This window comes from Protopterus annectens, chromosome 1.part0 (genome assembly GCF_019279795.1).
Source record: "Protopterus annectens isolate FY-2018-M chromosome 1.part0, PAN1.0, whole genome shotgun sequence".
Classification (NCBI taxonomy): domain Eukaryota; kingdom Metazoa; phylum Chordata; order Ceratodontiformes; family Protopteridae; genus Protopterus; species Protopterus annectens.
In genome coordinates this window covers 1,747,900,539-1,747,915,587 of record NC_056725.1, presented here as the reverse complement: position 1 = coordinate 1,747,915,587, position 15,049 = coordinate 1,747,900,539, and the positions used below count along the sequence as shown (strand labels likewise).

The following is a 15,049-nucleotide window of genomic DNA, read 5'->3' as shown; positions in this document are numbered from 1 at the left end:
AGACGATCTCTGCCTAACATACAAAGCTATGTCAAACCCAGAGCTGTTGGACATGCTCCACTTAAAGAAATCCCAATCCCTCTGAGCTACACGCTCTAGGGAACTAAACCTTGTCACCACAATAAACAGAACATGCTGGAGGGATAGATTCCTGTCCCAGAGACTTCCCAGACTCTGGAACAGAGTTCCTATTTATGTCAAACAGAGCTCCTCATTAGCGCTCTTCAAGAAAAGTCTTGATGATTGGATGGGTAATAGGAAATTCACCCTGGGGATCACTTCTGTGGTTCTGCTTGACAGGGGCACATGAAAATAATTTTCTTGGGTGGCGAAAGCCAGGGTACCTTTTTGGCTAGGCTTGTATAGGCCCTAGGGCCAATAGCCTAGTATCTACCTATGAACCTATAAGTACGTCATGCTCTCCTAAAGGAATATGATGTCATTGCATACTCTAAGGCCATGCCCATACCCAAGAGTGGGGGAGTTAAGGGGGTAGGAAGAGAGCTTACATGGAACCTGCAGGTCAGGTAATCTCAACATTTTACTCCAGTTAAAAAAAGGCTTTCACAATATCAGATCACAATGACTTCAGCATTAAAAAGCATTGTTTGGAGACAGTCTCAACTGGGAAGTAACCCATGACTGCTTCATAATTGTCTGTGCATGTGAGACACTGGAGGGCAGTACAGGGAACAAGTGACTAATGTTGGACAAATTTCATCCACAGGGTCCTTTAAGCTTGAATTCCTTAGGTAAATTACTGAGGGGAGTGGGTATAATGGTCAAAGTGTTTACCTCACAAACAGAAAGTACAGGACTTAATTCTTACCTTTGGAAGGGAAAGACACTTGCCTGTCAAACTCTGCAAAGGTTGAGAATTCTGAAGTAGAAGGAAAGATAATTTTTTCTTCCTAGATTTCTTTGCTCTCACTACTATGGCATTCATAATCTTTAGTGGTTGAAGTGCTGTCAGCAAGCATAAAAATGGAGGTATGCACAAAAGGTGATACATCTTCATAAAAGGTTGGTGAGTGACCTAGGTCTTGTGTTCCCCAGTGTTTGGACTACTTGCTGTGGACAACAGTCTTGCATCCTCTTGGACCATTAGCAACAGAGGCTAAACAAACTCATTGAAGTCCAGGAATGACACAGGAAGGAAGAATGGACAAAAGCTGAGTGAATGGGGCATGCAAGGACTAAACAGGCCCTAAAAAGTGAGTTGTTAACCACTAGGGGAGGTGGAATTAAGACGTTAATTGTGTCTGTCAAAGGATTCAAGGGGCTTTTCTTAACTGCTTGTAGATTGCCAAGAGACTCCTGTGAACACAGGCAGCTATTAGTTGCTGGTCTTGCTCACAAAAGCAGGTGCAATGAAGGTACCAACGTCCCCATTCAACCCTACATGCACAAAATGACATATAACAAAATCTTTTGCTACAGGATGAAGGAAGACCTGGGAAAAAGCAGCAGAGGCCACTGTAGCAGTGATGGAGCAGATCAGGCTTAAAATTCCAAGACCTGTTCTCCATGCCTTTTCCCTTGCACCTGCCTTGTCATAACCTGGCATCCTTGAATAGCCAAACTGGAAGCAAAGCTCTTCTCAGCCAAGATTGTACTAGACAGTCAAGAGGAGAAGGTTAACAACTGCACTACACGTCAAGCAACACATAGCCCTTCAAAACCCACACCATCAACATCCACACATAGCAACACTAAAACCACATATGCGGAGGCCATTGACATTAACCTGCCCAAGCAACAAGGACCTCTGAAGCTGAAATGCAAACAAACACCAGTCACAACCAAAGTGACACACAGCTCACAACACCAGCGTGCCACCCAAAAACAGCCTCTAAGGAAAGACAATGTACCCAACACTTTAGTCATAGGTGACTCTACAGTCTGGCACACTAATGTCCCACTCACCAGGCTGAACAAAGAGAAAATTATAATCAGCTGCCTGTCAAATGCCAGGATCCGCCACATAACGCATGCACTCAAGTCACTCCACAACAAGTACAAATACGACTCTGTCATTGTCCATGTTGGAGTGAATGACTTGAGACGTACCTCCCTGGACTACATGAAAAGAGACATGGAAGGGCTCTCGGATCATGCGGCCCAGGCAGGTATGACCCTAGCCCTGAGTAGCAGCCTGCCTTCACCCAAAAGGATACCACAGTATAAGGACAAAATGATTGACTTCAACAATTGGCTAAGCCTCTGGTGTCATTCAAAGGGGATCCAGTATCTGTCTGCCTGGGAAGACATGATCGACAAACCACAATGCCTTGCCAGACAAGGCCTGCACCTGTCACTCCTGGGATTCAGGTTACTGGCTAAAGCTTTTGCCACCCCTCTAGTGCCTTTTTTAGGCAAGGTTCAAAGGACAAAACCACCACCTTAACAGATACATGCATGCAAAATCTGAAGGTAATGCTACTCAATGCTAAAAGTCTAAACCTCAAAATGCACTCTCTCAAGGCACTCCTAAAAATGGAGAACATTGATATCTGTGCAGTAATTGAGACCTGGTTCATGGCTCCAGTCAGCACTCCTGCAATACCAGGCTACAACTCTTAACCACACTTTTTGGCCAACAAACCAAGACCAAAACACTAAAAGTGGAAGAGTGTCCATATTCACCAAGGATATTCACACCTCCAGGCTAGCTGCCCAACACAATGCATCTGAAATTCTCCAGGTGCAACTAACACTAGGTAAGACTGCAATCCAAAGTGTAGCTTGCTACAGATCCCCCACCATGCCCCAAGATTCTCACTACACCTTTCTAAACATATTGGAAAATATTAATATACAACCAAACACCCTAATACTGGGTGATTTCAACTACCCTGCCATTAAATGGGAAAACTACTCGGGTACCAACACCTTTTCCCAACGGTTCTTGGAATTCATAAATCCCAATGCCCTGGATCAACTAATCCATTGTCCCACCAAGGCCTCCAATATCCTAGACCTGGTCATTACCAACATGGGAGATAGATGCTCCACACCAGTGGTTACCCCCTCATTTGTCAGGTCTGACCATAAGCAAATCACCCTTGACATCCACATCCCACCCCTATCCCCCAGTAAGGAAACCTCCATAAAAAACTTCAACAAAGCCAACTTCATGCTACTCAAGTCAGAAGTGACAAACTTCATGACATCCATGCAGATGGGATCTAAAAGTTCAACTGCTGAATCCTACACTAAGGCACTGTATGAGCGCATCCACCCGTGCACGAATCGTGCAATCCCATCCTCCAAAAACAGGAAGCCAATCTGGTGGTCCCCTGCCATAAACAAACTATACAACAAAAGGAAGAAACTGTTGCAGAAAAGAGGAAAATCCCAGGATGCAAAAAACTCCCTTACCAGCCTCAGTAAGAAGCTGAGATCCCTCATAAAATCCGCCAAAGCTAGTTACGAAAATAAAATTGCCAAAGATTCCAAAGATAACCACAAGGCATTCTACAGTTATGTCAAGAATCTAAATGGCAATGCTCAGATCTGCTCTGAGCTACAACAGAATGGCATTACATATACTGATCCCAAGGATATTGCCAATATCCTGGCAGATCGATTTAGTGCCAACTTCACCCCCCCCTCACCCCATAAAGGGCCCATCTCAACATCAAAAGATTGCCAAATTCCGGTAATCACGGCCATGCAGGTAGAAACCGCACTCTCCAAAGCTAAGAATACAGCATCCATGGAACCAGATGACATCCCAAGCTGTGTACCACATGAACTACAAAATGAACTGGTACCTTACCCAAGTGTCATGTTTAATCATAGTCTCACCTCAGGCTTCATGCCCACTGACTGGCGCACAGCTACAGTTATCTCACTCCACAAGGGGGATCCACCTTGGATCCCGGGAACTACCATCCCATCAGTCTGACGAGCCTGATCTGCAAGGGCATGGAATGCATTATCATGGAACTTATAAACAAAGACATTGGCAACCTTCAAACACTGGACCCCACCCAGTTTGGGTTTGTGAAGGGCCGATCTTGTCTCCTGAACCTGACTTGACTTCTTCGAATCAGTCTCCAGAGCTGTGGACGAGGGTAAGGCGGTCCACACAGCCTATCTGGACCTCGCCAAGGCCTTCAACACCATCCCCCCACTCTGGATGCATAGATAAACTTACTAAGCTGGGAATAAATCCATACGTCACTCAATGGGTTGTCAACTAGCTTACTGACAGAATCCAGACTGTAAAAGTAGCTGACTCCAAATCCAGCTTCAGACAAGTGACAAGTGGAGTACCTCAGGGTTCAGTCCTGGGACTGTTCTTGTTTGGCAACTACTTCTCTGAAGTACAGGCCAACACTAAGGGACTCTGGCTAACAAAGTTCACAGATGACTGCAAACTGGGAGCCATTACTGAATCACCAGTGATGTGGTATTCTACAAAAGGGCCTTATAGAAACAGATGCTTGGTGCTGGAGCCATGGGCTCAAGCTTAATGTCAAGAAATGTATAGTTATCCCCTTTGGGAAAAACCATGTACCCATGAATTACCACATAGGTGGCAGTACACTAAACACCGAAAGTGTGATGAGAGACTTGGGGACACAGGTGGACAGTGGTCTCACCTTCGATAACCATATTGCCACAACAGTCAGGAAACCTTCTATGTGACACACCTCATCACTAAGGACTTTTCATCCAGAAAAAAGGAGGTCATTGTCCCACTGTACTCATCCTTCATTAGACCCATTATAGAGTACAACGCCCCATTTGGTATGTACCTCACAAGACATCTGCAACAGCTGGAAAGGCCGCAGAAATACCTCACTAAAAGAATCACAGGCCTAAAGCAGATGCCCTATGCTGACTGTCTAAAAAAAACTCCAGCTACATTCTGTGGCATATTGTCTACTCAGAGGCGATCTCTGCTTAACATACAAGGCCATATCAAACCCTGAGCTGTTGGACATGCTCCACTTAAAGAAATCCCAATCCCTCAGAGCCACATGCTCCAGGGATCTAAACCTTGTCTTCACAATGAACAAAACATGCTGCAGGGATAGGTTCCTGACCCAGAGACTCCCCATACTCTGGAACAGGCTGTCCATACATGCCCTGCAAAGTGCCTCCTTGGCCCTCTTCAAAATGAACCTTGACGATTGGATGGGTGATAGGAAATTCACCCCGGGGATCATGTCAGTCACCCTGATAGGCAGGGGTCCAGGGAAGCAAATATTCTGGGAAGAAATATCCAGGGAATTGTTATGGCTAGGCTTGTACAGGCCTTAGGGCCGATAGCCTAGTACCAACCTATGAACTAAATCTTCAATTTGTACTTCCACATTCCAACACTCTGTAGTAAGAAAAAGGCGCCTCAGTTCCTTTTGCTGGTGTCATCTGATTGAGATACTGATGTACTAACACAGGAAGACAGCTTATCCTTTCAAGCTACATTCCCATGAAAAACAAAAGGTATACTGCACAGGACCAAATTCTTGACTTTCTGATATCATGAACATGTGGAAAGCAATCATGTTTTTCTTAAGCAATTAATGTGGAAAGTAAAAGAATTATAGGAAGACAAGCCAGACTATGCAACAAACTGGAAGAAGCTGTGGACCATTAGACTGTTTATTTCTTAACCCAAAGTAAAGAACTGCTAGCATTGCCCAAAAATCTGCATCTCTGCTAGTATACAGAACCAACATATAGAATTACTATGCAAGAGGCCAAGTGATAGATGTAGCAAAGGTTGCCCACTTTAAACACACCCTACTAACAAGATCACCACCAAACACAGCATGCAGCTTAATGAATTAGCTAATAAATACAGAAGCGGATGGATGAAAATAGAAGTTATGTCCTTACCATAACGTTCCATGTGGAGTGTTCATCACATGGGTTGAAGAAGCTCGAGACAATCTAATACCCACAATCCCCCTCTGCCTTTACCTCAGATCTAGTTTGCAAGCAAACCAGTCTCTAGAGAGAGCACACTCATGCTTACATCACATATGCACAGAACTAAGAGTCTATATATATATATATATATATATATATATATATATATATATATATATATATATATATATATATATATATATATATATATATATATATATAGACACATACACAAATATATACATGTCAACTATGTACACAACAACTGCAAAGCAGAAGCAGAATGCCCTAGGCCAGGCACCAAAACTGCGTTCTTCCTAAAACAAAGGCGAGATGAACACTCCACATGGAGCGTTATGGTAAGGACATAACTTCTATATGTGATAGTGTTCAATCTCTCCTTGTTCCTGAGGAACTCACGGAACGTTCTTGGTACAGGAAAAGGTTGCCCTGTCCCTAGAAACCTTGTCTACCTTATAATGAGAAATGAATGTATGTGGCTTAGACCAAGTAGCAGCCGCAAATAGCGTCTAGTGGTAGGCGGGCTGCATGAGCCAGGGATGTAGACACTGACCTTGTGGAATGTCCTTTGGGTTTGTGCAAAAGAGTTTGATTTGAAGAATCATAGACATAGATTATACAATCCGTTAACCACTTAGAAAGAGTTCTTTTGATAACCGCTAATCCTTTCCTGTTATCAGCAAAGGCCACAAAAGTTGATCAGTTTTCCTGTGATCTTTTGTTCTATCCAAGTAAAACCTTAGCTGTCTGTGAACATCTAATTTGTGCAACATATACTCCATTTTGTTGGAGTGATTCTTGAAGAAGGTGGGTAATTCAATGGATTGATTAATATTATTAATAGAACAAACTTTAGGAAGGAAGGATGAATTAGTTCGAAGAGAAACTCTGTCAGAGTGAAAGATCAAATAAGGGTGCTTAATGGAGAGAGCTTGAAGTTCAGATACTCGCCTAGCGGATGTAATGGCTACCAAAAAGAGAGTTTTCCAAGACAAAAATTTTAATGGGCAAGAGGAGGCTGGTTCAAAGGGGGGCAATATTAATTTAGACAACAATAAGTTTAGACTCCAAGGTGACGTAGGAGATCTAATTGGTGGTCTAATATGAAAAACCCCTTTTAAAAAGGCTTTACAAAGTCTGTGGGCCATAACAGGAGCCCCACATTCTTCCACATGGAAATTAGAAATGGCAGCCAATTGAACTCTTAATGTGGCAGGAGAAGCACCCTGATGGAACAAGTCTGTTAAAAACTCTAATATTTTATTCAAAGGAGCTATAAAAGGATCCACTTGCTGTGTATTTTCCATTTACTAGAATATGTTTTAGTAGTGGAAGCTTTATGAGAAAACCAATATATTCTGAACTGCAGGCGAAAGAAGATCAGACCTGGCTAAGTTGGGAATGGAGCAGCCAAGCTGCTAGATGGAGGGACAAGGATGGGGAGCCCTGGGTGAGTCAATAGATCTGGCTCTGGGTCCAGGATCCAGGGTCCCCGAATGCAGTGTGTCTTCAGGAAGGAAACCAAATTTGGCGAGGCCAGAATGGGGCAATGAGGATTATTGTCCTGTGTAGGTTTCTGGCTTTCTGGAGAAACTTTGATATCAGGGAAATGGAGGAAATGCGCAGGAGTCCCGGGGCCAATCGAATCAGTGCGTCCTGGGGACTTCCCCTGGAGGGTAATAGGGCAAAGTAGCTCCTGCATTTGGTGTTCATTGGAGGCATAAACAGATCGCAGGAAGGCTGGCCCGAAAAATCTTTTAACTGACTGTTTAGGGACCACTCGTGCGGTAACAGAATTGCTCTGCTCAGCCTGTCGGCTATGGCGTTGGATGACCCGGGATGTGCGTTGCTATTAAGCGACCCGTGGACTCCGCCCATTGCCAGATTCTCATGGCCTCTCTGCATAGCTGATAGGACTTGGTTCCCCTTGCTTGTTTATGTACCAGACTACCGACATGTTGTCCGTCTGAACTGCAATAGTTCCCAGAGGAAGAAGGGGAGCAAAGTGTTGCAGCGCTAGAAACACTGCCCTCAACTCTAGAACACTGATGTGCAGATTGTACTCCAAATTGGTCCATTCGCCTTGGACTGTCTGTCCCTGAAAGATGCCCCCACCCTATCAGGGAAGCGTCCGTGGTCACCGTAACTGTGGCGTGGGTAGCACAAATGGTCTCCCCTTGGAAGGTTTGCGTTTGAAGCCACCAGTTTAGGTGTGTTTTGCATGTGTTAGTTATAAGAATCTCGTGTCAGAGGTAGTTGTTGGAGCGACCATTGTGCAAACAGTAGCCATTGTAGGACTCTCATGTGCAGCCTTCCCAAGGGTATTGCAATAAGAGAAGCTGACATGAGTCCCAAAACCTTCAGTACCAGTTTTGCTGGGGATTTCCTGGACAAGAGAAGAAGTGTGAGTCTGAAGTGAAAGTATCCTTTCTGGAGGAAGTCTTAGAATTAACTGATGTGTGTTTAATTCGCTCCTATGAACAAGATACTCTGTGATGGCTGAAGTAAGGATTTTCCGAGTTCACGGAAATTCCTAGGTGAACACACAGTTGAAGAGTATAGTCTCTGGCCTGTACTAGTTGGCTGGGTGGTGGCAGAAAGGGAAACACCTGGAATCCTTGGCATCTCAAGTGAGGCGCTACCACTGCCATGCATTTGGTGAAAACCCTGGGGCTGAGGTCAGACCAAGTGTCTGGCCCCAGAATGATCTCTGGATGCCCTGGCCATTTTGATGTGGTAGTATGCATCCTTCAGATCTATTGAGCACATCCAGTCGTCCTTCTGTAAGAATGGAAGGATCGATTGAAGCGTGACCATTGAACTTTTCTTTCTTGGCGAAGGTATTGAGGTCGCTTAGGTCCAGAATGGGCCTCCAGTCCCCTGTTTTCTTTGGAACTAAAAGAACCTTGAGTAAGTCCCGAATCCTTGCTGGTCCGCTGGGACTGGTTGGATGACTCTTTTTCTAGCAGCTTTGAAATTTCTATAGCTGCTGGCTCTATAGATGGGCGGTACATCTGGGAGTCTTTTCTTTGGAATGGGATGGGATAGAAAGGGTATGTTGTAACCTCTGGTAACCCGCTTTTACCCACTTGTCTGTAGTTATGTTTTGCCAGGCCTGAGGGTATAAAGCTAAGCGACCCCGACTGCCTCCAGAGCAGGACAGTCGGGCCTCCTCTCAGGAGTGCTGGAAAGGTTTACCAGGAGTGTATCCCTGTCACCTTGATTATGAGGACCCCCTCTGCCGCCAGGCGGCGTCTTCCACCTCTGCCCCTCCTCTGCCTCTAGAGGGGCATCACCCTGTGTGCCTGGGAAAGATCCTTGGGGTTTTGAAACCACATTTTCCCACGTTGCCCTTTGGGGGTCTGGTTGGGGTGGAAACGGACTCCGACAGCAGACAGAGTCTTTCCCTCCTGTTCACACCGGTAAGGGTCTCCTTTACTTTGGGGCCAAAGAGAGTGGCACCGTCAAATGGGGCGTTAGTAAAGGAAGACTTGAAGGCTTCCAATGAACATAAGCGCATCCAGGATTGTCTCGAAGAGCAATCGCTGAAGCTGCTGCCCTACTCCGGCTGCGTAAGAGATCAGCCTCATGGGCGAGTTCACAATGGATGTAAGGGTATTAAGTTGCGCTGTCACTTTCTCTGAGACAGCAGCATCTGTAGTACCCTGGAGGTATCTCCCAACTCTTTGACTAGATCCCTCTGTAAAGTGGGTCAAATAGTTCAGGGATCGCATGGAAAAAGCGCTGAACTAAAAATGCGCTCCATACCTGTCCATAGTCCTAGAATCTTTATTAGGGGATGGACAGATGAGGAAGATTCCGACATCTCCTTTTTCACTGGAACTCCTTTTGTTAAGTAAGTCTTGTCCTGGGGTGCAGTGATATACTTATTGGGTTTCCTTGGGACTGGTTCCACTGTGTCAGGAGCCTCCCATGCCCTTGAGCAATAAGCTCCATTAATTCGTCGAAGGCGGAGTGACCCAGGAGGAAGAAGCGAATGCCTTCAGCAAAACTGACTCATCCTCAGAAGGGGAGGGACTGCCAGTCACCTCTCTGTTTCAGGATCTCCAATATGTCCGAAAAGAGACATCTTCTGAAGGTGACTTAGGGACCCTTCTGACTCATCTAAGTCAGTATCGGATGTCAAGGATTCTTGTGGATAATCCAAGTGTCTCCTCTTACACAATCTTTTCCCAGGGACTTCTTGGGAGCATCCGAAGAAGCCTCCGAGGAAGAGGGGCACCCTCCAGGGGTGGCTGAGACACTGGTGCTCGGCGGATGTGGCCGTGGGTGCAGAGGAGGATACCTTTATGGAGGAGAGGTTGCTTCCACTGATGTGGTTGTCTGGGTAGACAACACCTTCCTCATTAGGTCGAAAGCCCCGGGTCCCGAATCGAAGAATCTCCCGGTTCGAAGAAATGGGAAGAATCCCGACACAGGCACGAAGGCATCGACCCTGAGGATCGATCGGCCCTGGAACCAAGGACAGATCGTCGGCTCGAGACTCGTCGAGGTGAAGGAACAGACCGAAAGGGCGGTTCTGGACCTGAGGGCTCCACAATCAGAAGATCAACCTCTTCCAGCTCCAAAGACTGGACAGGTCTCGGAGGAGGAATGGATGGAGACAATGGGAGGCCTTCAAGTTTCGACACCAACTGGGTGGAAACTGAAATAAGTTTGGACAGGGCCGAATGCTCCCACCACGAGCTTGGAAGAAGAGCGGGTCGAAGGAACCGCCGACCTCAATAAAGTCGATGGAGGGAGCTCCATCACGGTTCAAGACTCGAGGCTCAGGAACCGACACCAGTTGAACACTCGGCCCCGAAGTCTGTGGAACCGGTGATCTAACTTTACCGAAGAGCTCGGCGATGACTTGGGCTCCGACGTCTTCGATTCCTTTGAGGATTTTGATGCCTGGTCCGAAGCATCCAGAGCCTCCTGAAAGGAAGGTTTTAATAATCCTCTGTCCATGAGTTTCCTGCGCCTATCTGTCATGACCCTCCCACTAAAAGAGTGACAGATTGAACAGTCCTCTTGTAAGTGGAGAGGGCCAAGGCAGTAGACACAGGAACTATGGTTGTCAGTAACTGACATTTTTTGGCCACACTGACAGCGCTTAAAGCCTGATTTAACTTTATCAGACATTTTACAGGTAAGATAAAAGTCAAGTCCAGTATAAGAGTCAAATCCGGTGGAAAAAAGTCAAATCCGATTTAAATGTCAAGTCCGGTTGTCAAATTTAAGTAGGGATGGTAGGCACCGAAAAACTCTAACCAGTTAATAAACTTAATGGTACCGAGAAATTCTACCTACTCATACACACATACACTCAGTATATCAAAAGTTACTATTAGAACAAATTTTCTCTAAAATATAACAAAATAAAGTTATATCTTATCTCAAGATGCTCGAGCTAGCTCCCAGCGAAACTAGATCTGAGGTAAAGGCAGAGGGGATTGTGGGTATTAGATTGTCTCGAGCTTCTTCTCGATGCAGAGCGCGGCCGACGATCACGAGATTGAACACTATCACATTAGACATTAACCACACAGCGGTGTGCCAACACAAACCATATCCAAAGATATCGGAACAAGTTAGAAGACACCTAATTACAGAATTCATGTTTCAAAGCTAGCAAAACTGTACTGACGTCAGTCTAATGCGCCTTGACCGACGTCAGCCATATACTTTGGTATTCGGGCGGGCCGGGGGACAGTGGGACTATACCCAATGGTGCAGCAATGTGGAATGAAGAACATCTATGGTGTCATATTGTAAAAAATCCTACATACCTTAGGGTTTGATTTTTGTATCTTCCAGCTGCTTTCTTCAAATTGCCTGTTGCCTTTACTTGACATGATGAAATAAATCCTTTAGCATCACTGCACTCTCCAGCCGCAGTTTCGCCACATACATTCAAGTAGTAATAGTATTCATCTGCACTTTCACCGTCGTTGGCTTTCACTAAATAAGGCTTATCAGCTGTGATAAAGAAAGGGAAAAAAAGATCAGTTCTGTGAAGACGCGTCTTTTAAAATCTTGTTTCAATTACAACCCTCCCGAGACAAACATCAAAGTAATGATCCATGGTCTGAGCTTAAACTGTTTTTATGTATATTTTCTCCTACTGATTGCGCAAAAGGTTCTATACATATTAAACATGCACACAAAACTTAACTCACTTAACACAATACCCCCCCAAACACCTTCATTGAACCACCACCCATGACACAGGCAAATCCACATTCACACAAAAGTAATCACACTATAATTAACATAACAAACATTTTACTTCACATATACTGTCATATGCCATACAACCCAAATAAGACCACTCAAATTATATTACTAAATTCCTGCCTTTTTAACCCTGGAATGTGACTGAGACAAAAAATGGGAGAAAGTGGGACAATTTATATACTTTTTAAGAAGAAGAATTGTGTAAGAGAAATGGCCTTATTTGGTCCATTTACAGTCATGAACTAGGTCACAAAGGCACAGAGATACATTTGGACAATTTAGCACAGCCAATCAATGACATGCTATGGGAAGATGTGTGGAAACAGAAATACAAGGGGAAAACTCATACACACATGCAAAATTCCACACAGACAGTGACTGAAGGTCAGGAATGTGAGGCAGAGATCTTGCCGCTAAATAGTTTTGGAAACATAGGGCCAGATTCAATAAAGCCTACACTAAGTGTACACAATATGTATTCAAGAACATTCTTATTATATTCTTTGTGCTTTCTAATCACTCAAAGATTACACTGTGTATATGTATTCTATACACTTTGTGTTAACCTTTATGAATCCCTGTCACCATTTAAAGCTGCAAGAATATCAGTAGGAAAAATACGAAATTAAGAGGAAGAAGGTGAGAGTTATGTCTATGTTGTCTGTTCACTCCGAATGGTGTACATTTGTATTGTAGGCATTATTGAATCCCGGGGATAATTTAAATATTAGTAGCCCATGGACTTCTCTTTTCACATATAGTTTGGGAAGACTTTCTTAGTACAGCACCAGAAATTCTAAGTTTAATGTAATGCAAGGTAACTCCAGCTGAATATTAGGTAACTACTTCCTCAAATTAAAACAAGAATATCCATTCTAAACAGCACTGCACATATGGTACAGTTAAAACTCTAACGCTAAAAGAAGCTTGGTGGTTGTGGGAGAATTCCCACAAGACAGGAAGCAGAGTCTGGGTTACTAAATAAGCACCTATTTAGTTACTACAAGACATTCTGGAGAAATACTAGACAATTATGTAAAATTTCCGTTTATCTACAACAAGCCGTCTGCAGTGCGTAAGTGTTTGGATTTCCTCTTTTGAGATCCTGAGCTCACTGACAAACTCATGCATTCACTAATGACAGCATTTGTAGCATGCAAGCATCTTAAGGCATATTATGTCGAATACCATAAAAAACTACCAAAAATAATGAACTTAGAAAAGTTTTAATGAATTAAGATGCAAAAATTCATCCAGTAAGTGCTTTTATCTACAGTTAGACTTCTTCAGATTGAATGAAAAACAATAAAGCACAACACTGTATACTTTAAACAATTAAAACCACATCAATAAAACATTTACATAATTAATCTAATTAGATCAATTATTGCCTGCTTTAATGTTTAAGCTTCTTTCTCTTTAAATAAACTTTGAAGTTTTCTTTGTCATTTAATCCTGGAGGGTTGCTGGCAGCCAGCAATATTCCATCCAGTCTAATTCTTCATCAGCATCTAACCCAGTATTAAAATCAGGTACATAATCTAAAACTAAAAATTTCGGTGAACCTCTACATGTAGTTACACCATAATGTTTCCCCAAGCATTATTAATATCTGTTTTAGCATATAAATGCTCATGAGCCCTTTCAAATGCCAAGCGAGGAGGGCACACACAATACCTGTGCTTCTCAGTCCAACCCCTATGGCATTAAGCAAGCACAGTTAAAAGAAAATAAAACTTTATATTTGCCTATCTTAAAGGAAAGTTCATGTATGCAAAGGGAGACAGTGGAATGGCAATTACTACTCAGTGCACAGGGCTTTCTTTTCAATCAATTGGTAAGGTAAGCACATGCATATCGTATATTAGACTTTGAAGGGCCTCACTAGAGAGAAAATTATAGGAGGTATCCCAAGGAGTAGAAAAAAAATTCCTAGAGAGCCAGGAGCTGAAGAAAGCCTACAAAGCAAAATGTTTAACAGACAGAACCCTGAAGTACTGGGGTACCACAGAAGACCGGGTTTGAAGAATCATGAACCACGCAGTACTGTTTAACACAGGTATGTACAAAGTGGCTGCAGTGCAAATGTCCACATGAGATAATGCTGAATCACTCATCAAAAGCAGCCATAACATTTAGCAGTATAACTTACAGCCATGGTGGCCACGAGGATGTTTTCAGCCTGGTGAGAGAAAATGATATAGTTAACAATCCATATGGACAGGCTGTGCTTCGTCACATGAAGGAGAACTTGTCTACTTGATCTGCAGTACAGAAGATAAACAACTGGTCTATCATTCTGAACTTGCATAGTCTCTTCAAGCAGTACCCAAAGACAGGTTCCCTATTATAAGACCGAAGATGCATTCTTTCAAATGCTTCTTGGTCGAACTCAAAAGCCTGAAACGACAAAATATTGAAGCGGCTTTTGAGAGAATTCGCTTGGCTGCTTCGTTACTTTGCCGTTTTCGGCACTGTAGTGCAGTCTCGGAGTTGGTATATTTAAGTAGGGGGGGTGTGTGGGGCACAACCCCCCACATCGAGGGGGGTGGGGCGAAGCCCCCACCACATAATGTAATATGTAAAGTATTTGATTTATTTATTTTTTGTTGGGACAGCAATTTTTTTCCCTAGGGAAAAAAAATCGCTGTTCTGACAGTTCGAAATTGTAAGCTTTCACTTACATAGGGTCAATTAATCACCGTTCGCTTTTTTAAGTGTTCGGTGATCTAATATAAACCCCCCAAAGATAGCAATGCACACTGAGGATATGGAGGGCTCTCTGCCCTTTGATTTCTGCACCCAGAAATACAATTTGAAGGTTGAGATGCTTTAAGGACACCTCCAAAATCACTTTTTTAGTGTTATTTCTCCCTCAGTGAATGCTGGTCATCAACCCCCT

At 43.8% G+C, this 15,049-nt stretch overlaps 1 protein-coding gene across 1 annotated transcript in view; it reads right to left on the bottom strand.

Annotated features, from left to right (window-relative positions):
- The window catches only part of IGF2R (insulin like growth factor 2 receptor), a 2,372,344-nt gene that overhangs the window by 1,821,098 nt on the left and 536,197 nt on the right, over positions 1-15,049 (bottom strand). Inside the window, exon 9 of the mRNA XM_044074918.1 lies at positions 11,700-11,889. Within this exon, the coding sequence (XP_043930853.1) occupies positions 11,700-11,889 (190 nt within the window). The remainder of the gene's footprint in view (positions 1-11,699; positions 11,890-15,049) is intronic.